The sequence below is a fragment of the Silurus aristotelis genome (assembly GCF_946808225.1).
Source record: "Silurus aristotelis genome assembly, chromosome: 9".
In the NCBI taxonomy this organism is placed as follows: Eukaryota; Metazoa; Chordata; class Actinopteri; order Siluriformes; family Siluridae; genus Silurus; species Silurus aristotelis.
Window position 1 is genome coordinate 6,959,370 of NC_139582.1, and position 26,628 is coordinate 6,985,997.

At 40.4% G+C, this 26,628-nt stretch overlaps 1 protein-coding gene across 3 annotated transcripts in view; it reads right to left on the reverse strand.

Annotated features, from left to right (window-relative positions):
- Positions 1–26,628, reverse strand: part of glceb (glucuronic acid epimerase b) — a 73,408-nt gene that overhangs the window by 17,676 nt on the left and 29,104 nt on the right. Inside the window, exons 1-3 of one of the 3 annotated variants that reach the window (XM_083549979.1) lie at positions 16,196–16,627; positions 11,870–11,985; positions 1,891–2,399 (exon numbers count right to left, since the gene is read on the reverse strand). In XM_083549979.1, the coding sequence (XP_083406105.1) occupies positions 1,891–2,386 (496 nt within the window). In that variant the 5' untranslated portion in view covers positions 2,387–2,399; positions 11,870–11,985; positions 16,196–16,627. Of the gene's footprint in view, positions 1–1,890; positions 2,400–11,869; positions 11,986–16,195; positions 16,628–26,628 lie in introns of those variants that run through there. The other 2 variants (XM_083549978.1, XM_083549980.1) reach the window with 2 other exon arrangements.

Consider the following 26,628-nt stretch of genomic DNA (forward strand, 5'->3'; position numbering starts at 1 on the left):
GAGAGAGAACGAGCGAGAGAGAGAGAGAGCGAGAGCGAGAGAGAGATGTCCTAAACAGCAGGCAGGAGATAAATGTGAGGGGAACTTCACTCTCAGTGCTCATTGACAGTGATGGATCACTGTGACGGAAATGTCTGATTACACCACTGACAATGCCAAAGAGAAAAATGTGTTTCTTGGACAGAGTGATGGCGATGCCAAAGGACAAGACTGAGGAAGCAAAGCAGACCAATCGGAGCAGCCTCTCTTCCTCCTCTCCTCTCCTCCACGGCTCACCACAGTGAAATGGAAGATGCATGTTCATACAAGAACAAAAAGGTTCTCCATTAGGTTTGGGGTCACCACAATCAACTCCTGTAATCTAGTTGGATCAATCTCAGTTTAATTTGCTTAATGTGAGTCCATTGATGGTCCATTACTCATTGGAGGCTCGGAGTGGATTTACTTAAGCCTGCCTTCCCGGAAAACTCTTAGCAGGGCTCCTGGGCTAAATAACTATTTATAACCCACCGGCAACCTCAGGCCTCGAGTTCTTCTCTTTATCCCCGTCTTACTTTTCTCACCTACACACCGCAATGAAGTGCCATATCCGAGGAACAACTGCTGGGAGACAGGGGAGTATCAGATAATCTTTACACATAAAGAAACTAAAACACACAGGCAACAGGCAAACAAAAAAGATCTACAAAATACCAAATGAAAGAGAGAAAAAAAAAAAAAAAAGTAAGATGGTGGTTCTAAGAATGTAACGTACAAATTCATAATTCATTTACCAAACAGAACTATTCAACAATAGTCACAAATAAATATCACTACTTAACATCAATCTAACATGTTCTTGGCTAAATGCCTTTTTGTAATCTATAGTGAAACTCTTTAAATCCTGAGGAAATTCATATTATTAGCCACCAAGAATCTCAGTTTGTCTGGTCACAAACCTTCAAATTGAGCTTTTTGTCACCCTGTGTCAGGATTTAAGTCACCCTCAAAACAATCCTATTATAAGGCTATATATTTCCTGAGAATATAGTATAAAATATTTAAAATGTCATGTTATCAACCTAAATGAACATTAAATATCCAGCCATTTTTTAACTTGGGGGAGAAAAAAAAAATGCACAAGACAAATGTCCTGTGAAACTGCCATCGTTTGATTTGTTGGTGGTATAAGCAGCACATCGGCCAACTTTACGTATGGAAGATGAGATCTTCCGGCATGGGAAACGCAGATATGGAGAAGCCACCAATTATTTATTTAGTAGAGATGCTCTTGTAGTCTAGCTCCTGTAAGAACTCTGTCCATTCTACCCACTCCTAAATCTATTGGTTCTATCTGCCCAACATCTAAAAAAAGTTTTATTTCACATACATTTCCATGCACCCTAACCAGAATAAATAAGAAACTAAAATATTAATAAAATTACCAAAATAAAATGTGTTCTTGTGTTCTTCCTTTGTCTGACAATTTTCAGAAATCTGCCCACTTCAGTAACTCATTTTTGTATTCCATGAGGACTTAGACCAAATATTTACTTTGGATTGCAAAGCCTTATAAGAAGGCAATCAGAGATTGGGTTCTCAGAGACTTTATTTAAATTGTTCCTTAAAATCTAAAAACAGTTGCTGATTGAAAAAACACTGCAGTAGCTGGTTAAAGCACCAAAAATGTATCTGCCTGGCACAATTATTAGGACCTGTAGTCATGTAATACAACCATCCTGTCCTTTTTCATTAAGCACAGATCCGGCATTGATAACCTTATTATAACATTGATAAGTCTTTTAACACTGAGATAAATATGCATTGCTTTACTGGTATAAGAAGATATAAGGTAGGTAAGACATGGACACTATTGCTTTTCTTGATTAAGTAATTAATATGAGAACACACCTTCTACACCACTGATGCACTTCACTCGGTCACGGACCTCCACATTGTAGCCTTCGAAGGACATAAAGACTCCGTTGGGCCGGTAAGGTTCCCTCTGCGCATACACTTTGGAATAGCTGTGTGAGAACTCGAAGCGATCATAGCCGTCATACTGGACCACTTTGCCGTACACCTCAAAGTATTTCTCCATCCAGGTGAAAGGCATGTAGACCTCCGTGCCCTCGCGTCTGCCTTTAATAGTGATGTCATCGTTGATGAGGCAGTCGATCTCCTCGTATCTGACTCCGCCTCCGACCACCGGTGGGGCCTCAGGGGGCTGGGCCTCCTGCTGAATTCTGGCCACTCCTGGGCTGGGCGGGGCTAAAAAGGTCCTAGGTAAAGAATGCAACACCTTCTCATTGGTGCATCTGTTCCACAGGATTACGGTGACTAGAGTGAGAAGGGTGCAGATCACCATAAGGGTCTTGTAATGGACCCGGGAGGCCAGAAAACGCATTCTCACTCCTCACCTAAAAAGATAAAACGTATATTATATATAATCATCAGTTTGATCATCAAAGAAAAAAAAACAGCACAAGTCTCATTTGACCAAAACGTTTGGGGAAAGAAAATGCATTTCTATTGAAACGATAAAATATAGAGAAAAAAAACATGGATTTTCTAGTGAAATGTGCTTCGACAGTCCTAATATGAAACCCTGAATTCATGTCAGCCACAAGTCCAATTATCGCAAAGCAATCAAACAAGGGCTTTCAAATATTATTGCTTTCATACAGAAATGCTTTCAAATGTTTCCTTTTTAATTCAGACATCTGATTTTTTTATTCCTGGGCAAGCGATTTCAATTCCATGGAGACAAAGACAGGGAAAAGCTTCTTATAAGCATGGCTTGCTATATACTCATTGGTGCCACCTCTGTCTCCATCCTTATTTCACTGATCTGAAAAACAACAAAAACAAAGATCTGAAGACTGCAATGACATCACTGCAGTAAAGCAGTGCTACTCTTGATGTGCAGATGCTACTTAAAATGCATTCCACTCTTTTCAGGATCTCATTAAGTACCTTTTTATAATGCAGCATTAAAAGGAAAGAAAATAAATTCACACTTTCTGAATAGGAAAATCCAACATCTACATACCCTAACTCTTTAGTGGCAATCAGCAATAGAATTAAAGACATTCTGATGCATATCTACATCATATTACGCGTAGTTTAAATGGTCTAATCAATATCAGTCCTTACCGCATGAATACTCGATGAACAAGTCCCTAGAGAAAAAAAAAATTCAATATCTGCCCACCGTCTTAGCATACACCTCCAGAAATCTGCGCTCCCAGCAGCATACTGAGCAGTTTACCTTGTCGGAGTGCGAAGCAGCCTCCAGTGATGGAGAGTTATTATTCTGTTTGCTAAATTTGTCTTTGAGAAAGAGCAATCTGTTGCGCCGCACGCACGTTGCAGCATCAGAGACTAGCGGAGTCTCAGGAGAGACTAAATTATAATGGTTGGATATGCACCAGGTCAAAGTCACCCCTGTGTGTCCTGCAGCTCTCACACATGTCACTGAGAAACCAGTCAAACTGGCAAGACTAACAAACACAACAGATGCACTTCCAGCTGCGCCGTATTCACAGGCTTTCACGTGTTGAAAGGCCGCAGCTCTCGTTCTGATTTGAGGGCGGCCTGTTATTCGAACAAAGTGGCAAACAATGGCAATCAGCAGCGGTGGATTTTCCCGCCCATCATCTCCATGGCATTTCATTTGCCTGGCTAGGAACAAAAATCAATAGAGCGAACTCCCACCACTGCTAATTACTGAACCCGCTCCGGCAGAGCCTGACTCACCGACAACAAAGGCATCACTGTGAAAATCGTTACGTCTACACACCTGTGTCCAGGCTGAAGCAAAGCCTAAGGTGAGAAGCCGAAGAACGAGCATCAATCACACAACGGGCTCGATCCGTCTAGCCAAACAACGAGCTCTGTACACACTAAATTAAAGTGATTGACCTGGCAGGCTTAGCGAAAGACTGATTAAGGATTAACTGCAGATAGATCAACATTGTTCCGAGTTTGTATTCATTCGTTCCGATCATTTCTAACTTCGCTAAAGGATGCAGAGGCTCCTTCAGACCACGCATTAACTGCATTCAGATCTACAGCTCAGTGTTCTACCAGCAACCTGTCAGAGTGAAAAACCATAAAATATTGCCTCATAAAAAAAGGATCACTCATATTTGGCAAAAAGGGATTGCATTTAGAGAAAATAAAAGATTAGAGCAGACAGCGTGATCTTTCACTCTCATTTCCATTCAAACCCTTTCTCGAACCGCTGCTGAGGTCCCATGGAGCCAGCAAAGCAAAAGCAAAAGATAAGCAGCTCGTCTTCTTTCCAAAGAACTATAAATAATTTGATCTTTTCACAGTTTCCTCAGGAAAAAGAGATAGAGTTCAGACTTCACCACTTGCACAAGCGGTAGGGGGGGAGACACTCAGGCCGCCCCGCAGATGCTGTGGCCTTAACCGCCGATGTGCCCCGTCACGGGAATCACTTGTATTCAGCCCTGCTAATATGCGAGAGCTATGCCTGAGCTCGGTGTGATCCTGAGATCACAGCACAGCAATGTTGTGCGGCTGTAATCCCCAATTTGAACAAGCTGCATTGTCGAGAACAAACTAGAATGTTTTCTGAGGACTCTTTAATTTAAAACTATTTTCATCGATATTGACAGTGAAAAAGATCTGTAAAAAGGAAACAGATTTCTAATATAGAAACCATTATATTGTCACAATTTAGTCATACTTATATGATTTATGTAGTCTTGCAATGATTCCGGCGTTGCTACAGAGTCTGGTACTTTGTCACTGTCAAAAACAACCTACCTTAATATAAAAAAAGAGATTTGACATTTTTCCTGTAGTATGTTGCCAAATACGCCATGGTCTCTCCTCTCCGTGAAAAACTGTTCCAAATGCAGATATCAAAGGGTTTTTTTTTTGTTTTTTTAAGTGACTGTCAGGCGATGTAAATCTTGTTTCACGATGTTGAGAAATGAATGAATCTTCGTGTTAAAAAAAAAAAAGGTGCAAACTACAAATAAAAACAAAATGTACATTCATGCTGTTCTGCAGATATCCTTCTCCAGGGCAATTTATAATTATCTTATTTATACAAGTAAACAGTTGAGGATTAAAGGGCCGTGCTGAAGGGCCCAGTAATGTCAGCGTGACATTTAGCTTTTTTCAAATCATGTCTGACACGTTGCAACAACAAGAGCAAGAATGACAAGTGTCTCTGCGTTCTTTATTTGCTCGATGTTTGCTTTCGTCAGTAGTGCTCATTCGCTAAGCGGGGGGGGGGGGGAGTCGGGGGGAATGCTATTTAACCTTTAACTTCGATATTTCTTCATGAACCATAGAATATTGTAGTCACTGATCGATTGTTCAGAAGAAAAAGTTGATAAAATCTTTCCTTGACACTTGTTTGCCGCCCTTACCACATCCCTTGATCGCGGGCAGATAACGATTTGTGCTGTTATCATCGTACAAATCTTCAAGTAGACAGCAGAAAACTTTTCCATCTGAGCGCTGAATGCACCTGAATTATTTATCATGCACTCTTTCAGGAAGCAGCTCGTCCCCTTTTCAACCTCATCTGATTCCTGCTCATCTCCTCCTTCACAGGATCCACGAAAACTCACATAGCTGGCGGTCCATCGCCTTTCCCGAACCTTTGTTTCTAATTTAGATTTAAGTCAAAAGATTTCCACTAGGGGGATAAACAACCAATCTGTACCCTGCCACAGCTCCACTACCCCCAGCTGTGCTCTTATTCTGGCACCCTGGGCTCTGGGAACACTGGGAGGTATTGAGGGCTGATAATGGCTGTCAGTAAGGGGGACGGTATGAAGCTGGCACGCAGGAAGCGGGAGAAGTGAATGCCTAGCTTTCAGCGTGGATGGCACCACCGGCCCCACAGATTTGCACCAGAGACTCCATGCCTGTCCCATCCACTTAGAGCAGCAGCATGCTCTCTTCGCTCTGAGAAATAATGCAAAGAGGGCTCAGGGCCACAGCTCTAAATACAGGCTTATGAATGGCAGAGCTTGTACTGACAGCTCTATTGTTTTCGAGACACGATCATATAAAACCGGAGCTCTACGGCAATCAAAACCCATTTTGCTCAAGGGAATAAAGGGATCTAGAGAAGGACTGTATAATTAAAAACTTTACAGTGTGAGCTCGGTTAAGAGTGGATGCTGATTACTCATGCAAACGTTCCTCAGAAAAATTTAAGGCGTTACAATGCTTGCCAAGGAGAAACTATATCCAGCTATGCCGAATTCTAATACCACGGGTAAACAAATCCAGCTCATTTGTCTCACGAGGCTGCAAGCACTGTCGAGGTGAAGCACACTGCCAAGACCAGGATGGTCTTAGAAACTGGACCTTAACCAAAGACATTTTTGCTGGGTTTTTTTTTTCCCCAGCACAAAAAATTCTCCCAGTGCCCCTAGAGAAAATGTTGAGTTCTGTGGAACAATTATTTACAGCATGTATGGCCATCTCTCCTGTCAAGACACAACCGAGGACATGTGCAAGAGTGCTGAGTTAGCATAGAGTTCTGATAGCTCTTACTTTTCCAATCCTGCTCTGGAATGTTCACCGTGCCACACAGCTGTTCTCCTTCGTGCAAAGGGCTGCAACCCTTGTTGCACTAGGCCTGAAAATAGACCCACTTCCAGCAAGATGGATTTTCATGGATGGATGTCATCGCATGTGAGAATTATTAGCTAATTTCCTCCTCTCGTGACAACAAACCAACGTGGCTTAGTGCTTCATCACCTACCTGTGGGATGCTTCAAAGTGACAATTCATTGAAAGCCTCCAGCAACAAATCGTGGCACTCAATAATCATTTAGCAATGTCAGACTCAAATTATATCCGTATCGCAAAACCTGCCATATTCCTTCTATCTCAGAACTGTGGGGGGAAATGTTATATAGCCTGTATGATAGCGTAAACAACGGCACGAGCATTTGAGAGAAATGGTTGGGAATGCTACTCGTAAATATCATGGAGCTTAACGTCACACACATTCTCCAGGGCCACAGCCCTTCCAGCGAAATAGCTAAATGAAGCTAAGATCAGTATGGATACAAAGCAGTTACTGCTTCTGCTTTTAGCTTTACTGTGCTCACATTTGTAAAAGCCTATTTATGACTCTGATGGCCCTTTTTTTTTTTTTTTTTTTTTACACAATACACAGCCATCTAGGGCATGTGATATAAATTCAATGCAATAGTCTCACAACAGTCCAGCTACTCTGTTAATTCTCATTCTCTTCTGTTGTTTGAAGGCTATTTTTACAATAGCTAACCCTAAAAAGTTAACATTAGCCTTTGGGTTTTACTTCATGGTGGATTACGGTATTTGTAAGCATTTATGTAAATCTGCACATAGCATCATGTGCACTGATGTCATGTGTACTTACAAAATTCTGTAATCTGATTTTTTGTAAAAAAAAATAAATAAAAATACAAATAAAAATAATACACATAATAGGCAGAAAGCTCACCAAACTTGTTTTTTTCATAAAGATATGCTGTCAGGAATATTGCTTTCACACCCATTAGTCTGGGCTATGTGACCAAACTGGAGCAAATTTGGATAGTTTTGTTTTTATATGCAATTTTGGTACATTTGTTTTACATGTAATACAAACAAACCAAGGGGCAAAAAACACAAGAACTAATTTTTTTTAGGGGTTTAGGGGCATGTAGTGTAGAAGTGTCTATCTTTTAAAAAAAATTTCATTCATTGACAAACCTAACACAAAGACCACAGATTAATTACAGGAATAATTATTATTATTTTTTTTTTTCTTCTTCCTCGGTTGTAGTATCATCTGCCGTAAAAAAAAAAAAATCCACAACCCAAGATGTGTGATGCTTGGTTTACATTCTGATTTGAAGAAAAATCTTATTATTTGTTATGTGTGTGATTGCTGTATTTTGATAAGCATACCTGAGGCCGATGCGATTTACATCGCGATGCATAGCCAACGATATGATACAATAAAGATACATATAAAGCTGCTACTGATGCTTTGAGATTCACCCCATTACGATGCAGTGAGATACGATTCAATTTAATTTAACTCAATGCGATTCAATGCAATACTATTAGGATGCTATGCAATTCAATCAATCTACATCTTAATCAATCTACATCTTAAATATTGGTTACAAATTATTGGTCAGTTTCTAAATAACAGAAGTATAGCGCATCTACAAATAATTATATATAATTAAATATTTTTTTTCTTACCGATGCAGATCTGCTAAAAATGATGCATAGCGATACAAATGGCAACCTGTATCTGATGTACACTTGTTTTAAAACGATGCATCACATCGTTAACTATTATATATATATATATAAAATGCAAGTGAAAACACTACTCTGAATGAATTGAAATCATGCTACTTAAGTTTCTCTGGCAAAGACAATGGCAGACACACATGCGCCTCATTATGTACTGTGAACATCATCTTGCTTTTCCAATACTCCAGCACTCCTCTCAGACTAGAACTCTTTAACTGAAACAAATCCATTCTCCCTTTAGTCAATAGCAAGCTCACCACTAAAAAACCCTTTGACTACTCATGACTGCAGACTGACAGCAGCTTTAAGGTGCTCATATTCAAATATTCCACTTGTCAAATATGCCTGAAAGGAACAATGGTCACACATTGCTCCCGGCAGGCTTCTCGCAGGTCAGAGCAGCAGCCTGATCAGGCGTGTATGAAAACACACTCCGGCCGTGCTGAATGGCCTCGGAGCGAAATGCAGTCAGAGTGCTGGAGCTCAGGTGTGTCAGCACTAACTAAACCCCTGACATTTTCACTTCTCTTGCTTACCTCAGGAAGTGGATTGAGTCGAGTAAATCAGCTCCTCTGCTGCAGCTCTGAGGCTTGTTATCACTCAAACCAGGCAAGGGCCAGATGAGGCAACAAGCGTCAAGCTAAATGCAGGAAAAGCCAAACACATTACTATTTTAAGAGCTTTGCGAGCCTTGTTTATAATAGATCACCGGAGAAAATTGCTCTCCGTCGCCTGTTCGTTGGCAACCAGGATGACATTAGCAGACTCATTAGTGAGACAAATTTAATACAGACAGTCCTTTGCCAACAAGAAGCTATTGCTGGTTTGTCCACAAAACAGACTATAATACCCTCTGACAACGCACAGATAATGCTCTTTTCACTGCCTGTGTGTCACTGAGACCAATATTCATTAGAAATGCTGTAAAGATGAACTCCCTTATCAACAGAACCATTCAATTTCACACACACACACACACACACACACACACACACACACACACACACACACACACACACACACACACACTAAAGAGTACAAAAAACCAAAGCCTACAACTGTCTCTTACTATAAAAAAGCCAAAGGGAACAGATGTACTTGTGACATGTGACCAGATTCATATGCGGCTTTTTAAACTTTCCATTCCGCATTTAGTTCCTATTTTCCTTTATATTAAGCTCCAATGCTCTGGGAAGATTTTCGTAACGTTCCAATTTATCCCATAGTTCAAAGTGTTCAATAGAATTGCGGTCAGAGCTCCACAGCTCTACTTTGCTTGTTAAAGAGAAATACTAAATATACAAGAGAAAACAAGACGGGTCTATTTAAATGAACAACTCATTTGTTAGCTTTTTAGAAAAATGTAACTTTTTCTTGCTAGTTAAATGCATTGTACCGTGTTTTCTTTAGGTCTTAGAATGTAACGATCCCAAACTTCCCGATCATCCATTAACAATTCTGCAGCGTCTTCTGTGTTTACCTGTTCATAGCACCCACACAGTGCTTCAGTAATAATAGTCTGTGGGGAAACAATACTCTGCGTAGTTAAATGGACAAAACAAAGCAAATAATTTGCCTTTTTAGCATTCTAATTACTCGAGAAATCGTTTCAGACCTACAGTAATGCATATGATTCTTCTGGGGACAGAGAGCATGGTCAGCCATGACAGTCCTCCAGGAGCAGTGAAGGTTAAGGACCTTGCTCAAAGCTCAGCTTGGTAATGCTGGGGGGCTTGAACCGCGACCTTCCGATCAGTAACCCCCGAGCCAGCACTGGCGAATGTCCAATCTTCATGCAGTTGGCTTTGTGCACTGGGCAGTGCCATGCTGGTTTGGGTCTCCTAGTTCACATGAGACAATTTATGTCACAGCTTCCAGAATGTTGTGCCTCCAACTTTGTGGGAACAGTTTGTGGTAGAACCACTAATGGCTGGAAAAGTCAGGTGTCCCAATACTTTTGACATACATAATAGCTAGAACTAAATCACCTAATATTTTTCCCTTTGACACATGACTGATGGGTTAGCTAACCCTAACCAAGGGGAAGCTAACATTTAGTGGACAAGTCAAGTGTCCGAGTGTTTTCCCCACTACAAAGAAAGCCCTAGAAATGGCTTTGTAACATTTTCTATACTGATGCATGTTGTTATTTCATTTGTTTCTCACCTGTTCTTGAATTTCTTTAGAACGCAGAATTTTTTAGCATGCTTTGCTTTGTTGGACAGGTTGTATTAAGTGATTTCTTGATTAAACAGGTCTGATTAAAAACTGGATTTGGTATTTACTTGAGTTATCTTGGGCTATCTCATGTAATAAAAATTTGATTGATGATCTGAATCATTTAAGGGTGAAAAATATCAGAAAAAATATATTGTTCACAGCACTGTTTTTCAATCTATTTTCACAAGTTGTTTGCCTTCAAACGTTTCACTTAAAACCAATGCTTCGTATTTAGTATTTTTTTTTAGCTTGCATGTCTGTCTTACAAAAGAAACTTTCTTCGCATTAGCATAACAGCGGTAACGAAATTCTAAATTTTCCTCAAATATTAACATCTGAAAACCTCCATTGTTCATTTTCAATGGCGTTAACAGTGGCACGTTGCTTTTGCTGTTGTCATGGTGAAAAGATGGCCCTGAAGCTCTGGCATCACCAGTTCTTCAGGTCCAGAGCTGAACATTTTTGATGCTGGAACTAAAGTGATTTAGTTGGCAGAGAACCGACGGATTTGTCATGAAAATTAGCTGAAAGTAGCTATAAAAAACCCACAATCTTGCAAAACAAAAACAAAAAAAACGTGACTAACAGAATCGTTTAAATTAGTGATGCACACTGAAATGGTGCTAAGTATCTCCTGAAGCAGTGGAGGGACGGAGAAAATTGCTTTTAAGCTAATGCCCCTTTTCTAATTCATCAGTAGTCAGGGGGATTAGGGCTGTTACTGGAAAAAGCTTTGAATATTATGGTCTGGGATTTCTCATCAACTGGAGGCAAGCAAGAAACAAACTGGCCAGTGGAGCCATTACTGTCTATGGGTTCAATTTTTTAACTGTTGACTTAAATGTTCGGTTCTGACCCGAGATCCGGATTCCTGCATCGGGTCGCTTCTGATGCGTTTATAGCCACGGGAAATACGTGCGCAGCTGGAGAGTAAGGCTCGGGCATGGAGAAGCGAGTCATAACAGTTTCCTGTGGATGAAATGTTAGTGCAGCTCGGTCTGATTAAAGCATAATCCTTACACTCCCTGCAGCTCCATGTACACACACACACACACACACACACACAATGAGGCTCTCCTGACAAAGTGCCAAGCTGCACTAATGAACACTGCTTTTAGCTCTTCTCTACTATTGGTTTTCCCCTCTCTCTCTCGCTCTTTCTCTCCCCCTCTCTCTCACACTCACATCCTCGTTTTTTTCTTTGGGGAAATCTACCAAGTCTATAAAGATTAAAAGATATGGAGGCTTGAGATTGAAAGCGGATTCCATCCATCTTTATTTGTAGGCCTCTTCAGAAAACCCAAACTGCACAGCTGGAGAAATGACCACAGAAACAGTGCAGTGTGTTTGTGTGGTTCTAGTGTCTTACCCCTGCTCTAGTCACAAGAGAACAAGTGTGTGAGCCCTCATCTCTCGTGGCCAGTGCTTCGGGCTTCACTGTTAGTCCATCTGGACGAGTGCTCGAGCGTGCGTCCTCCTTTCAACCTGAAATGAAAACAAACTGTGGTTATTTTGCCGAAAATATCTTTTTTTTTTTTTACCCCGGGACTTTTATTGCAGTACTACACAACGTCAAAGTGCAACTTCTCCAACATTGCAAGCAACATTCAGACCTGGAGTTAGAATTTGACTTTCAAATCATTTGGGTTTCTTTCATTGGTTTCAAGAAAACATTCATATTAAACTTAATTTGTTCCATTACAAATCTGGATCTGATTCACAGATGGTTCCTGTAAGTGTTTTGACCACATGCAGGCCAAAAGAAAAAAAAAAATAATAGCGAGATTAACACAAATAATTAAATGTTTCACCCTTCAAATTTTTTTGCAATGTTCATTAACGCTACAGTGCAAAGCAATATGATCCCAACCACACTTGCAGGTTTGAACCTGAAGTCAGGTTATTTTATGGAGTCTCACATATTCTCCCTGTATCCATTTGGGTTTCCTCAGGGTTCCCTGGTTTCTTCCTGCCTTCCAAAACTTTACCAGTGTGTGGATTGGTTATGCTCTATTGCCACAGTGATCTCAATTGCTTTAATTTGTATGACTGATGTCCTATAAAAGGTGTCACTAAGCACTGGCTAAAAATGGTTGAAGAAGTAACTAGAGGTCGACCGATTAATTGGCAAAACCGATTATTCGACACTGATATTTGGTCGTTGGAACCATCAGCAAAAATCCATACTGATGGCTTGTGGCCTTTGCTGGAGCGGCTGAGAAGGTCAGCTGTAATTACAAGAGTGGCCACTAGAGGCAAATCACTGAAGGTCCATTGTTTTTACACGTGAAACTGCGCGCTGCAAGGAGAGCGCACAATGCCTGGAGAGTGCTATATTATAACTTAATTATACAATTATATTTATTATTTCATATATATATATATATATATATATATATATATATATATATATATATATATATATATTTTTTTTTTTTTTTTTTTTTACCACATTTTCAAGATTCAGTGCTGTTTTTGTGTTTGTTGTTTTAAATCCATTTTCTATTTTAAAAACTATGGGTTGATTAATCACAAGTACAATCCAACCTAGCTATGGGTAAAAATCCACTATCGGGCAACATTTATAATTAACTACACAAATTGTGGAAGTGTACTTTATTTTCATTGAAAAAAGAAACACAACTTTGTGATTTTTACATGCGGGCGTATTGACTGAGGCCTAAACGGCTCGTAATCTATGGCGTAGAAACAAATACATATGTGTAATTGTGTCCGTGATGAATTTACAGGCTCGCCTGACAGCCAGATCATTAATGTCCTGATGATCCATCAATCACAATCTGCTGGGCCTGGCTGAAGCTCTTCCGCCAGCAATTCATCTCCACCGTATAACCTTCAACCAGCAACCCGAGGAGAGAGCTGTTTATGAAAACGCTGCTCTAAATCACAAAGCAGAAAGTGTGTCTTTCTTTTTTTTTTTTTTTTTTTAATGAAATAAATTGCGTTTATTGACTTTTTGACAAAGCACTTGGGGTAAATCAGGTATTAGAAAAATTTATAACCCTGTGTCAGATACAAGGCATGGCAATTAGAACAGTGTTATATGAAATGAAATATGTGGGACAAGTTTATGATCACAGCACACACACACACAGACACACACACACACACACACACACACACACACACACACACACACACACACCTCAGTATAACTAATAACAGCACAAAACAGCAACATTTCAGAGGATTCAAAAGCCTTGTGGATTGTTTTTCTGTCCAATTAACCTAATTAACCCTAAGAGATGACAAACAGCATCGTATCTTATCAGCAGCATTAAACTGATCTTTTTTGTTTTCTTTTTTGCTGGATTACAGAAGATATAAATCATAAATGAACATAAAATGTCAGCAGTATAGCTTTCAAAAAGCCTGGGAAAAATAAAATAAATAAATAACACCTCAGAGAGCTGCTTCCTTGAACTGCAGTGATGATGGTTTAAATTGCCTTCCTGTTTTATCACCCAAATTACAGCCGGCCGCTGACGCAAGTGCGCTTATTTAGGCATTCCTGCAGGCAGCACTTAACTGACACTCTGGAAGGGGAAGTAGGGGAGGAGGGAAGTGCACTTGACGAGCGTTTGCCGATTGCCTTCGTAAGGTCACAATAGCTTAAGCTTGTTTCACCTTTGGGGAGCAACACGGCGAATACCAGAGCTGTGCTTCAGAGTGTTTAGAAAGCACGACGTGAAGTTAAGCCACTGGAAGAGGTCGAGCGGCGTGTACTGAGCAGATGCATCGACGATTAGATACACGGCTAAAAAATTTGCCGTGAAAGTTGATCCACAGGAATCCTCTATTCCAAAAAAAAATCAGCAGGGGGTGGAAGCTACACTGGAAGGCCTAAAGTATGTGAACACCTGTTGATCATATCCATATATGTCTGCTGAACATCCCATTCCAGATTTAACTTTCTTTACTAATAATAACCTCCATTTGTCTCTTCTGGGAAGCCTTTCCACTTCAGCCGTGGCCAAATGTTTTGAGAATGACACAAATATTAATTTTCACAAAATTAGTAAGTTTTAATGATGGCATTTTGCATATAATCCAGAATGTTATGAAGAGTGATCAAATGAACTGCAATTAATTACAAAGTCCCTCTTTAGCATGAAAATACATTTTATCTCATAAAAAAAAAAAAAATAAAAAACATTCACAGGCAAGGATATTGCTGATGGTAAGATTGCACCTCAATCAACTGTTTATCGGATCATCAAGAAACTTAAACTTGCTGAACTTGCACCTGGTGAGGGAGGTGGGAGCTCAGTGGATAAGGCATTGCACTTTATATCAGAAGGTCACGAGTTCAAATCCCACCACCACCACCACCACCAAGCTGAGACTGCTGGGCCCTTGATCAAGGCCCTTAACCTTCCCTTGCTCAGTTGTGAGGCGCTTTGGAGAACGACGTCTACAAAATAAATAAATCAAGAGAGAGTCGATTGTTATGAAAAAGGCTACAGGATGCCCAAGAATGTCCACTAAGTGCCAAAAGTCTACACTTTGAGAAGTGGCTGTGGGCATTTGGGTTCAACTGCTAGAGCATTAGTGAGATCAGGCACTGATGTTAAATGAGGAGGGTTTGGGGTTTAGTTATGTGTTTCTTTTAATCCCAAAAGTGTTCAGTGTGGTTAAGATCAGAGATCTGTGCAGGACACTCAAGTTCTTCCACACCAGCCTTGGCAAAGAATAGTTTCATGGAGCCCGATTTGTGTTACTATGCTGAAAAAAAGACTTGGTTAAAGGTATTTTACTTTGTGGGATCTGTTTGAAGAAGAACCTCATGTACACTGTATGGACAAAAGTATTGAGACACCTGCCTTTTTTCAGCCATATTTGGTTCCTTTCTAAAACCGAAAGCAAAGTAAGCAACGTTTCTTAAACGAGCCCTATATTATTTTTTAAAGCCAATTTTCGCTAAACTTGCACTTCGCTATAACTGAAAAATAAAATCCGTTTTACATCTGTGGTACAATCCTATTTGCACCAATAACAGAAAGCTGATTGGTTGATCAAGATTTTGGTCTCATTTTTAGTCTTAATACAGTGAATGAAATTTCGACCAACAAAAGAAAAACAGCACGGAACCAAACAAACAAAAAAACACGTCGTTACAAGGACATCAGAAGTTTTATACCTGCTAAAACGATTTAAGACCTAGAACAGCGGATTTAAAACATTTAAATATCTAAAAATGTAGATTTGAGACTTTTTAAAGACCTCACGTTAACCCTATGAAACTGTTACCACAAAGTTGGAGGCAATTATATAGGATGTGGTAGCTCAAACTTTTCCTGTCACTTGAATTGGGAGCCCCAAACCTATTCCAGCATTACAATATTCCTGTGCATAAAGTTAGCTCCATGAAGATATGCTTCACATTGTTTGGAGTGAAAGATCTTCACTGGTCTGCTATAAAGCTACTGAACACCTTTAGTATTAATAAAAATTCTGACTGAACACCAGGCTTCCTTATAATATATTGCTATTGCCCTAGTGGCTGCATCATCACAAATCCCCACATCATCTTCCCAGAGATTATTTGAGGTTATTCGAAATTAGCACTAGGACTAGATGAGGAATGTTTAACAAGCACATACAAATATTATGGTGATCTGCCCACAAATATTTGTCCATATAGTGTAGGTGTAATGGTTAGATGTTCACATACCTTTGGCCTTAGATCTTACTGAGTCTACTTAGGAAGAAATCTCTCGTTCCAGTCTACATGACAGTAGAATGTTTTCCTTACAGGTCAAACAGCTCAGGTATTCTTCATCCCAAATCGCAGTATCCTTCGTCGATTGAATTTTATTTTTTTTAAGAAAAGAAAACAATAATAAAAATTTATAGAGATTTGCAAACCCGCATGCACAAAAGTGACGTATGGAATCGCAATCTGGATCCATTTCCAATCTCTTTTATGAGGAAGCAAACAGACTCCAGAAAAAGGAGATGCTCCAGCCTCCCACCACCACTCTGTTCAAAGTGATCAATATCACAAAAATATCCTGCTTGCAAGCCAGAGCACTGCTTCACTTTGTTTGTGTATGCATGTGATCGCAGAAATAAAAGCACACACAAACACAAAAAGCCAGCATGGCTTAGATAGTGTTAGAAAGACTTGACCAGAAATACCAGCATAGCAAAAAAATGTTACAACAGAGGCAAGTCAGAACGAAGGCAGAAAAAAAAAAAAAGTGTGAGGGCTTATTGGTGTTGCTCGCGTGGCAATTCTCTGAGGATAACTGGCCCTGGTATGTACATCTGGAGGAACTGAGGGAGTTGAAAATGGTGCTGCAAGGCAAATCTTGCGCACTAACAGGACCGAGCATGTTGTAATGATCAAAGCCAGGACAGAGGGAGATGATGACCTCAAACAATAATGAGCACAGCAGCCATTTAAGATAAATAGGAATAAAATGTAAATAAATACAAGCCAAGATGTTGAGCTAAATGACAATAATGAACAAAAAGTATAATGGCACCGGGTAAGGCTGCTGTTTTGCGGTGCTGCAAGTGCGTGTGTGTGTGTGTGTGTGTGTGTGTGTGTGTGTGTATACGCAATGTGCAGCATCTGTTTCACAGCTGCAATCATGTTCCTTACACCATCCATTTTATCTACTGATACTTTGCTTCCAGTAGTTTGCTGAATCTCAAAAATGCTTCAGCGTGATGATTCGACTGTGTCAAACCGTACGTTTTGTTATGCTTCAAAAAAAGACACAATGTCACGATTCTCAAGATTATATCTACATTTGATGTGCAACAGTCACAAACAAGTTGGTTCCCGTCATCGCTTACATTCGGCGGTTAGAAATAACAGCAAACAACAACCAAACACAGCTCATCATGTTGCTAAAGCTACGAACACATTAATCCAGATCGATCTGAAATCTGGGTTTTCGTTTAAAAGTAAAGTTTTCCGTCTACTCGAAGTTTTCAAACTGTTTCCATGTATTGCTCGTCCACACTGAAATGTCTGAAAATCTCTATACTGTGAATGCAAAAACACATAAGCAGCTTTGGCCTGCGTAGATTCTGCCAGGAGTGTAACTTCGATCTCTCTGAATTGATGCAGTTGTAAGCAAACGCTCAGTTCCTTATAATAAAAAAGCGATCAGTGACATCAGTACAAAATCGTCCACAACCTCTTTGTTTTGTCATGACTGCTTCACATGACTAAAAATAGCCACAGATGGATTGCGTCAATTTCTCAGTCCACAGTAGGGCATAAAAACGGAATTATCAAACTTTTCCACTTGGGCACAAAGCCCTTTCAGAAAAGAGCTGTTGTGCTTTCAACCTGATTCCTGACCTGAAAGCGAGTGTCCTTACAGGGGAAAAGAAAATCATTGATAAATGACTGCATTTTACTTTTCTGAGGAACAAACCTGAATCGTTTGAAATAGGGTTACTGTACAATACTGTATCTGCTGTACGTCTTTCTGAAAGAGTTACTATAGAAGTGTTAACTTTTCTATTAACACCAGCTCTGAGTGATAAACGCCTTCTGATCAATCATATTTCAAATCAGACTCTAAACTACAGATCAACTACACTTTTGATGAACAGTGTGTATCTGGCATTACATTATAACATGATGAGCGGTGAAGTGAATAACACTGATTATCTCCATCATGGCACCTGATGGTGGGTGGTTCTACCAGGCAGCAAGTGAACATTTTGTCCTCAAAGTTGACGTGTTAGAAGCAGGAAAAATGGGCGAGCGTAAGAACTTGAGCGAGGGCCAAATTGTAATGTCTAGACGACCGGGTCGGAGCATCTCCAAAACTGCAGCTGTTGTGGGATTTTGCTGGTCTGCAGTAATCAGTATCTATCAAAAGTGGTCCAAGGAAGGAACAGTGGTGAACCGGTGACAGGTTCATGAGCAGGTGAGGCTCATTGATGCACGTGAGGAGCTAAAGTTCCCCCGTGTGGTCCGATTCAACAGACAAACTCCTGTAGCTCAAATTGCTGAAGATGTTAATGCTGTTAATGCTCGACAGGTCAGAACTGTTTGACAGCAAAATGGGGACCAACACAATATTAGGCAGGTGGTAAAAAATGTTCTGCTTAATCGGTGTATGCGTATTCAGCAGTGGCAGTCTATGTTACTGAATGTTATTGAAATGTTCTGCACTAAATATATTTGGCTTGGAGTGAAGTGATAAAGCCCCAGGAGAAGGGCTGCATGCCTTACAGGTACACATGTATAAAACAATATTTATATGGCACTGCATTACATCATCCGACACTGCCTCGTATCACAGCCCTCTATTGGGATTGGCCTGTCGAAGACAGCCAGACGGAGAGATGAAGAGCAAAGAAACCAGCTAACTCACTTCAGAAACAGAGCAAAAAAAAAAAAAAGAGGAAAAACAGACACGATTAAAAAGTGTTCACGGGCGGTGTGTCGATTGAGCTTCTCCGAGCAGGGACGTCCCTCAAGCAGGATAAACATCTCATTCTAAATCCCTGTTGTGCCATCTGGAGCAGGTTCAATACACACATCCATACATACCTCCATCCATATGTCTTCCCACACTGCGTTCTGGATTAGCAGTGTTTAAAAAAAAAATGAATATGTAAAAAATGAAGGATTCAAACCATGACGCTGTTTAATTTGTTTCGATTCTTGGAGGGGGATAAAAAAATAAATAAAAAATCCAAAGTTACTTCAGAATCTCTATGAAGGATCACCACTTCTCACTTGTTCTTTAGGGATAAATGTATAGGGGTACATTAATAAACTTATTCTTATATTTACAATAATTAATTTTGATAAAGCTGCTTTGTGACAATGTCCAGGAAAAGCATAACGCAAATAAAATGTTACTGCAGTGAATCAATGACTATAGAAGTTATCATACCTGTAAGTAGCGGACAAAAGAAACAGGGAAGATATAATATCGGAAAGCTGTGAAAAAATACTAAAAACGCAACACATTTATCTTAAACGCTGATTCGACATAAAAAAGAACACACCACAAAAACCCGGTTTTGGCATTCAGCCATTTCAGGGTTCCAGACATCCGGCTGATAGACAGATTTTTACAAACCACTTTTCTCTGATCAGCCATAACAACATAACACTTACCTTTGTGACACCAAAACAGCTTTGACTCTTAAAACCCTAAACTGCCCAAGACCTCTGGAGGTGTGCTGTGGTATCTGACACCATGATATCAGCAGCAGATCCTATAAGCTGCCAGGTTGTGAGTTGTTTGTCCAATAGTTCTGACAGATCTGGGGACTTTGGAGGCCAAATCAAGTGTAGCAGAACACATTATCCTGCAGTAAGCAACTACTACTGCTACTAGGGAATAGGGGTGGACCTGGTTTACAACAATTGCCCGTTTGTGCGGTTTCCAACATCACATTTAAAATGCAGCTTAATATACATCTACATTTTGCAGCCAGTTGAGCGTTAAAGGCTTTGCTCAAACTGACGTATTGGTGATGTTGAGATTTAAACGCACAACTTTCCGATCAGAAGTCCATCAGGTTGACCACGGAGTTATGGCTGATTGATGAATGAAAGTCTGCTTTAAAGAAAACAAGCACAATTGTACACAAGTAGAAGGTTGTACACAATCTCACAAGCCTCTCTTAGTATGCAGAAGAGGGCAAAAAGCACTTTTCTATGAGTGTCAGGAACAGTTTATATAGAAAACAGCAGGCTGGTTTCACATGTCTTGGAGGAAGCACATGTATTGTCGTCGCCCTGCTGAGTTAAAAGCCGTCATGAGAATTGGCAAATAACCAAGCGAGAAAAAGATGATGTAAACATCCTATTCACATCCAAGTTCACCAGCAAGTTAATGCTATAATAAACAGCAGTTATATTAAGGTCCAGATTTTGAGTTTTCACATACATACTAGTGTGTCGGTGAGTCTAGATATAATCGTGATGCTTAGAAAAAAAAGAAAAAGAAAATCATGTCTCCTTCGAGTCTACTGTCCTCAGATACTGCAGACCAGATAAATACATTCACAACAGATCATCTCACACTCCATCATTCAATTTTTGTCTTTCAGAGCATTAAAGATTCATACAAGCATTTTCAACACGACTAAGGCGAGGATACCAAGAGCTATTTTTGTGGCTGAGAAAAAAAAAAAAAAAGCTACAGAGAGAAAGAAAGAGAGACGGAGTGAAGCACCATGTTGCTATAAAACCTGATTAGCCACGAGGCAGGGAATACTTGCAGACAGACAGGCGGCTATGTAATGCATTCAAGTCTATACGCGCGCATAATGACCACAAAGACACAAAGACTGGATTAAGAAAAAATAATTGATCTGAAAAGTACACCACTGCTATTCGCAATAATAAAAGATCGAAATAAACGAGTTTGAGAAACAAGAGGGGGGAAAAAACAAGACATAACCCTGAGCTCGTAGTGTCCGACAATAAACAGCATTTCCACTCAGTCAATCTTGCAGCATATAAAGTCCTGTGAGGGAAAGTGTCTTTTTCTCAGCTTATTTCCGTTTTTGCATAAAATATGACCTCATTAATAATAGATATTCACTTGAAAGGAAAATGCCTTCTGTCTCATTCGTGATTTATAGCTCTGCCAGATAACCGAGCTGCTGGAAAGAATGGTCAGGCAAAGAACATCTTAATGGAAATGCCATTTTATTGCCCCCTAGTCCCTCAACTAATCTGTTCTGAAAAAAAACAGTATGACTTCGTCAGAATAGACTTTCCATCCACCTACACCAGTCCGATTCTTACTTTGTATTGTGTGCACGAGACAACCTAAATTTAAAGAGAGTGGGGGAAAAAATGATAAGAAAACTTATCACATAAGGGTTGGTGCCTCCAATGATTTTTTTTTAAATGCACAAAAAAAAAACCCACCCAACTTTATTTTAAGTGATTAAGCAGGTCACAGTTTCTCATTAAATGCACTGGGCTGGAACTATAAACTCTTTGGGATTAATCAATGAAAATGAATGAATAAATAAATGAATGAATGAAAACCACAGTTGCTGACAAACAAAAGTACTCACACTAAAAAATGTAATTGCTTGGAATTTATCAAAAACTTGGACTTTTCTATAAAGCACTCTCAGCTGCTGTAGTTGCTGGAGGTTCTCCATAGACTCTCCTAAAAAGCTATTAAAAAAGTGAAGATAAAACCACAATGATGATGTTTTAACAGAACAAAAAAAACAAAAAAGAACAAAGCTTTTTGTGGATTACCAGATGGATGTCTTTAAGGCCCCCTAAACGTTCTGGTTATAAAAGTGGTCTTGGTGATGTGTGTTCGCCTCTGACCCGGGAAAAGCTCACTGCTCAGTCATGGTGAATTATGGACACAAAAATAAAGCTGAAGCGAAGCTGAGGGTGGAGGGGGCGTGTTGTGGTCAGCGTGATGCAGTAAGCGATCTGAGGCCGTGTCTATACCTATTCTATGGGTACATATTTCTAACTGGATAATGTATCATCTGATAGTGATACACATTTACACGTAACAGGGATATTCTGGATTAAAAGCATGTACATTTAAACGAACACCTTTTTCTGAAGAGTTCTTACCAGTTTTAATTAAAGTGATAAAAATCCCTATACAGGCATTAGTTTCGTCTTCATGACTCCAGGTAACTCATAGCAAATGCCCCAATTTTTTGGCAGCATGTGAGCTAATACAGCTTTAGCTTCAGCTTGACCCTGACTCAAACAATTATGCATGAACCATAACGGAAACTAAATGCAAATGCCATCACAGCTAGGGGTCAGAAAAGCTAGCTAAAAGTACAGAAAGAGTCCGAAATGGCTAAAGTGCACTAAAGACATTACGTTTAAGTGTATGTAGGAAGCCGGCTGAGGATTTAGTCTTCCTTTAGATCCGAGAGTCACAATTACCATAAACAGAGATGAAGAAACATGGTGTCATTAACAGGAATCGCTCTATGCACGGTGTCTGGAGTAATAAGAACCCAATTTTTTTCTGTATTATTGGAACAAACAAGTACAAATTGCTCGTGTCATTATTTGAAAATGTCAGCTTAGTGATCTTTTTAGTGTTTATGGGTCTCCTATGTGTACATATTAGTGCTCTTGTAATGTGTTTCAAATCTAATTGAGAACACAGTGATACTAATTGCTATATGTGGCTTTCCTCAAAGTTGGAGGCACACAATTGTGTCTCTCTGGATGTGATCGCAATACATTTTTCTTTCAGTTGCACCAGGAGACCCAAACCAGTTCCAGCAGGACAATACCCTTCTGCATAATGCCAGCTCCAGCTCAATGCCAGCTGGTTTACATGGGCAGAAGTGGAAGATCTTCAGTGGCCTGCTATAGAGCTCGGACATCAACCCTAATGAACACCTTTTGGGATGAACTGGAACACTGACTGCACATCCATACAATACATACACATCTATGTCAAATATTAAAACTGTTCACATGTTGTTTTACACCTCTACTGGATTGCTGCTGCTTTTTTTTGTACATGTTTACAAGTACGGTTCCCTTTTTTTGCACATTGTATAACATTATACAGTAAAGAAAAGATATTTAGCAAATAAAAAAAAAATGGTAACGTTTTCCCATTCGCTGTGGTATAACAAGAATAAAATTTTCCAGACCTGCCGTTGTGAGAAAACCAATACAATTTGTTGTGATAAAGGCATCAAACCACCTGTGACTGACTATTTTTCCACTTAGTCTTTACATAACTGCCTGAGCGCTTTGCAGAAATGGCTGCCAAGTAGACGGACTTTACTATAGAGACTTTGTTGGGTCTCATGTCTCCCATGCAATATGCAAATAAGATAACTAGCAAGACTGTGTGTGGGAGTCAGCCAGCTGTCAGGATGCAGGAATAGGCTCACCCGAGATTCTATTGCATAAAAAGTCATTCGTTTCATTTCCCCCCTCAAGATCTTTCGCTATTTGGGCTTCTGCTGAAAACAAATGTAATGTCAATCCATTTTGTAGGCATTTACTTTCTGCTGAATGTCAGCCTGATGTGCTGCGTTTCCACCTGCCGGATATTCGCGTGACCTACACAAGCGATAGACTGATTCGACAGTGTTCCGATTGCAAGGCGTGCTTTTATAAATGTGGACAAAAGCTGTCCGAGAGCGGAAAAGAAAGCATGTTAATGCAAGGTCTAAGCAGGGCCTGGAGCTCAGCTGCACATTTTGTACACTTCTCCAAAAGGCTTTACATACATTGTGAGCAAGACAGAGAGCCCAATATCCCCCCTACACATCTACAGCCCACACAACCCATTTAATAGGCACTAAATAGTCGTGCCCCGCGTCCCTACCAAAAAAAATAAATAAAGCTAGTTTTATTATTAGGCTAATCCAGGGGCAGCTATAAAACAGGGAACACTATTAGCTGTGAGCTTGCATGATGGATTTGAGCTCCCACACTCCAGCGGTGCTTTCAGCATTCCGCGCTATTTGAATGCGCATGATAGCTTGGCGTATCTGTCAAAGTGTCCTGTCTCACATCCTCAGCAGGTCAGAGGAATGATGCTACTACATCTTCACAGCACCGCTGACAAACAGGAAAAAAAATGCAAATAGCAAAAGCTTCGCTCAAAGTGGAGCCAAAAGCTTTTTTATAGCTCAAAGTGGAGCCAAAAGGTACAAATATCATCTCAGAAGGAAACGAGGAAAAAGGAAAAACCAACGAGCGGCAGAAAACTAAGAGAGACCTTTTCCACGCAGAAGGTACCGCTGGAGCATTAACGAACGCTTACAGTGCACACTGAAGTCAATGCAAATGAAGTCTTTTAAAGGATCTCCTAAACTAGGCCACCTAAGAAGGAGAGCTCTGGGCTATAGAACGCGCTCGGCTCTAGAGGAATTCGGGAGGCTTCAGAGAGAGAGAGAGAGCGCTGACCTGTCAGAGTCACCCGGCTTGGATTAAAACCAACACCCTGGAGCTTGCGCACTTAAAAGGGGAAAGAGTTGAAAGCTTGATGCGGACTTGCTGCATTTTGTGGTGCACGGATAAAGCAGACGAAGCGGTGATTTTCAAAAGTGCAGACGAAAAAAATGGTTGCGAGGCTGAAAGCTGGTGTCTGACTGCAAAGCATGTATGCGCGCGTGTGCAATTATTCATTGATGATAAATGCCTGGCGCACACGGGCTAATGATTCGGTGATGGCATTTGACAAACCCACACAGCATCAGGGAGCCCAGGGAGTGTGTTACTCACTGCAGAGCTCCTGCTGTGAAAACAGAGATACAGCAACACACCATGAGATGTACACAAACATGAAATGGTTTTCATCATCATGAAGGGTGATGATTTTTTTTTTTTCCGTTTTCAGGCACCCACAGCCCCCATGTTGGGGTTGAGAGTGAGGGTTTGAGCCACCTGTCAGTCAAAAGAGCATCTTGTTGCTTTTTTTGGACTAAGAATCCCAAAAGTGCCAAGGAAAAAAGCCTTTTTAATGAGGAGTGCGTCGTGATCTTGCTTCACCGTGATGGAGGGGAAAAAAAAAAAAAAATGCAGGATAGGGGGGAAAAATTGTAGATAAGGAGAAGTCTCTGAGGAGGAAAGGGGAAGGATTAGTCACCCGCATCTCAACTGTGCATATGCACAAGATATTATACGCTAATCGAAAGCGTCCCTTTCATATCAGGATTATGATTCATGCTCTGCGAGGAGCGACAGAGTAAAGAGGGAGAGAGAAAAAAAACGAGAGACGCACAGAAGCAGAGAGAGAGAGGGGTTCAGGCTTGAAGAGGCAGAAAGAGAGCGATGTGAGAAAGTAGGACAGCGGGAGGCTGTTTCAGGACATCCATCACTCTTCTACGTCTGAAACGCGCTGGCTGACGACTATCTGAGGCAGGCGGGCAAAACCGCGTCTTTCCTCAAATCTCCGGTGCAGTGCTCCGCCCACTAACATGTTAGGAAAGCGTGTTCACGGCTTTGGATCAGACACCGTGTAAATCAAGATGTATGTTCAACAGAAGTCTCGGATGCTGCTCTGATTCATTCACAGCCTCATACGTACACTCTTCTGGCCACGAGCTTCAAAATCCTGAAGTACAAATCGTCAACACTAACACTGCGACACAATAAGCTTGTCAGAGGAACATGTAGTCAGTAGGACGGTGTAGGATGGTGCTCATCCCAAGGTGTCTCATACGCACCTTCCACCAACATCCTTTTCCCACACTCAGATTTTACTCCTTCACATATTCACACACATTGTACTAATTTAGCAACCGGTCATCGCGGTGTCACCCAGAAAAGGACGCTTGAATTGTTTTAAATCCGGTTCCTCTCAAGGTGTCTTCCTTACATCGTTTAAGGAATTTTTCCTCGACAGTCATGCCTCAGGGCTTGCTCATTAGGGATCTGGATTTCTGTAAAGCTACTTTGTGACGATGGTGTCACGGTTAGTCACGCCGTATGATCGGACGGGGGCATGATTAATTTTGACAGAAGCTGCGAAGAGAAGAATTTCACTGTACTGTAGGTGGGTGTATGTGACAATAACAGCGTTGTATCTCACCGCTGACTTTTTCAAAATGGATCAGGATTTATTTTATCCTGAGGTATTTCCTTACTCCGATTCTCATCACCAGACTGACTGATTTTGTGATGACGCCGGTTAAAAAAAATAAATAAATCCCCCCCTGAGTAATTACATATCATACGTTAAAATGTTAGTGCAGAGGTTGCCAATTTAAAATGTCAGTTCATGTCTTTTCCTATGAGAACAGACCATGAACATGTATTTCCCCAAACAAAGTGCCAGACACTCTAGAATGTAGACTAGAAAACATTGAAACACTTAATCCTACTGGTGTCCTTTTTCAACAGCTAACCGGTGCTATATCAGGAATCAGAAGCAGCTCTGCATAGACACATTTTTACTCATTTTGTTTCTGGATTTTATGATTCAGCATAAATTTTCCTCGTAAGAGCATTCAGGATTTAATGGAGCTTTCCATATCTTGTTTCCACAGTCTAAGCAGAAGGATTGCCATGAAACCGATTCCTCGAGTTTGTTGTTAAAGAGGATTGCATCACGTTCCGAGTCTGGAGAACCGTATAATTGCCACTCAAAAAAAAAGGTGGCGTAAAGCTTTGTCTCAGGTTTAGTGACTTAT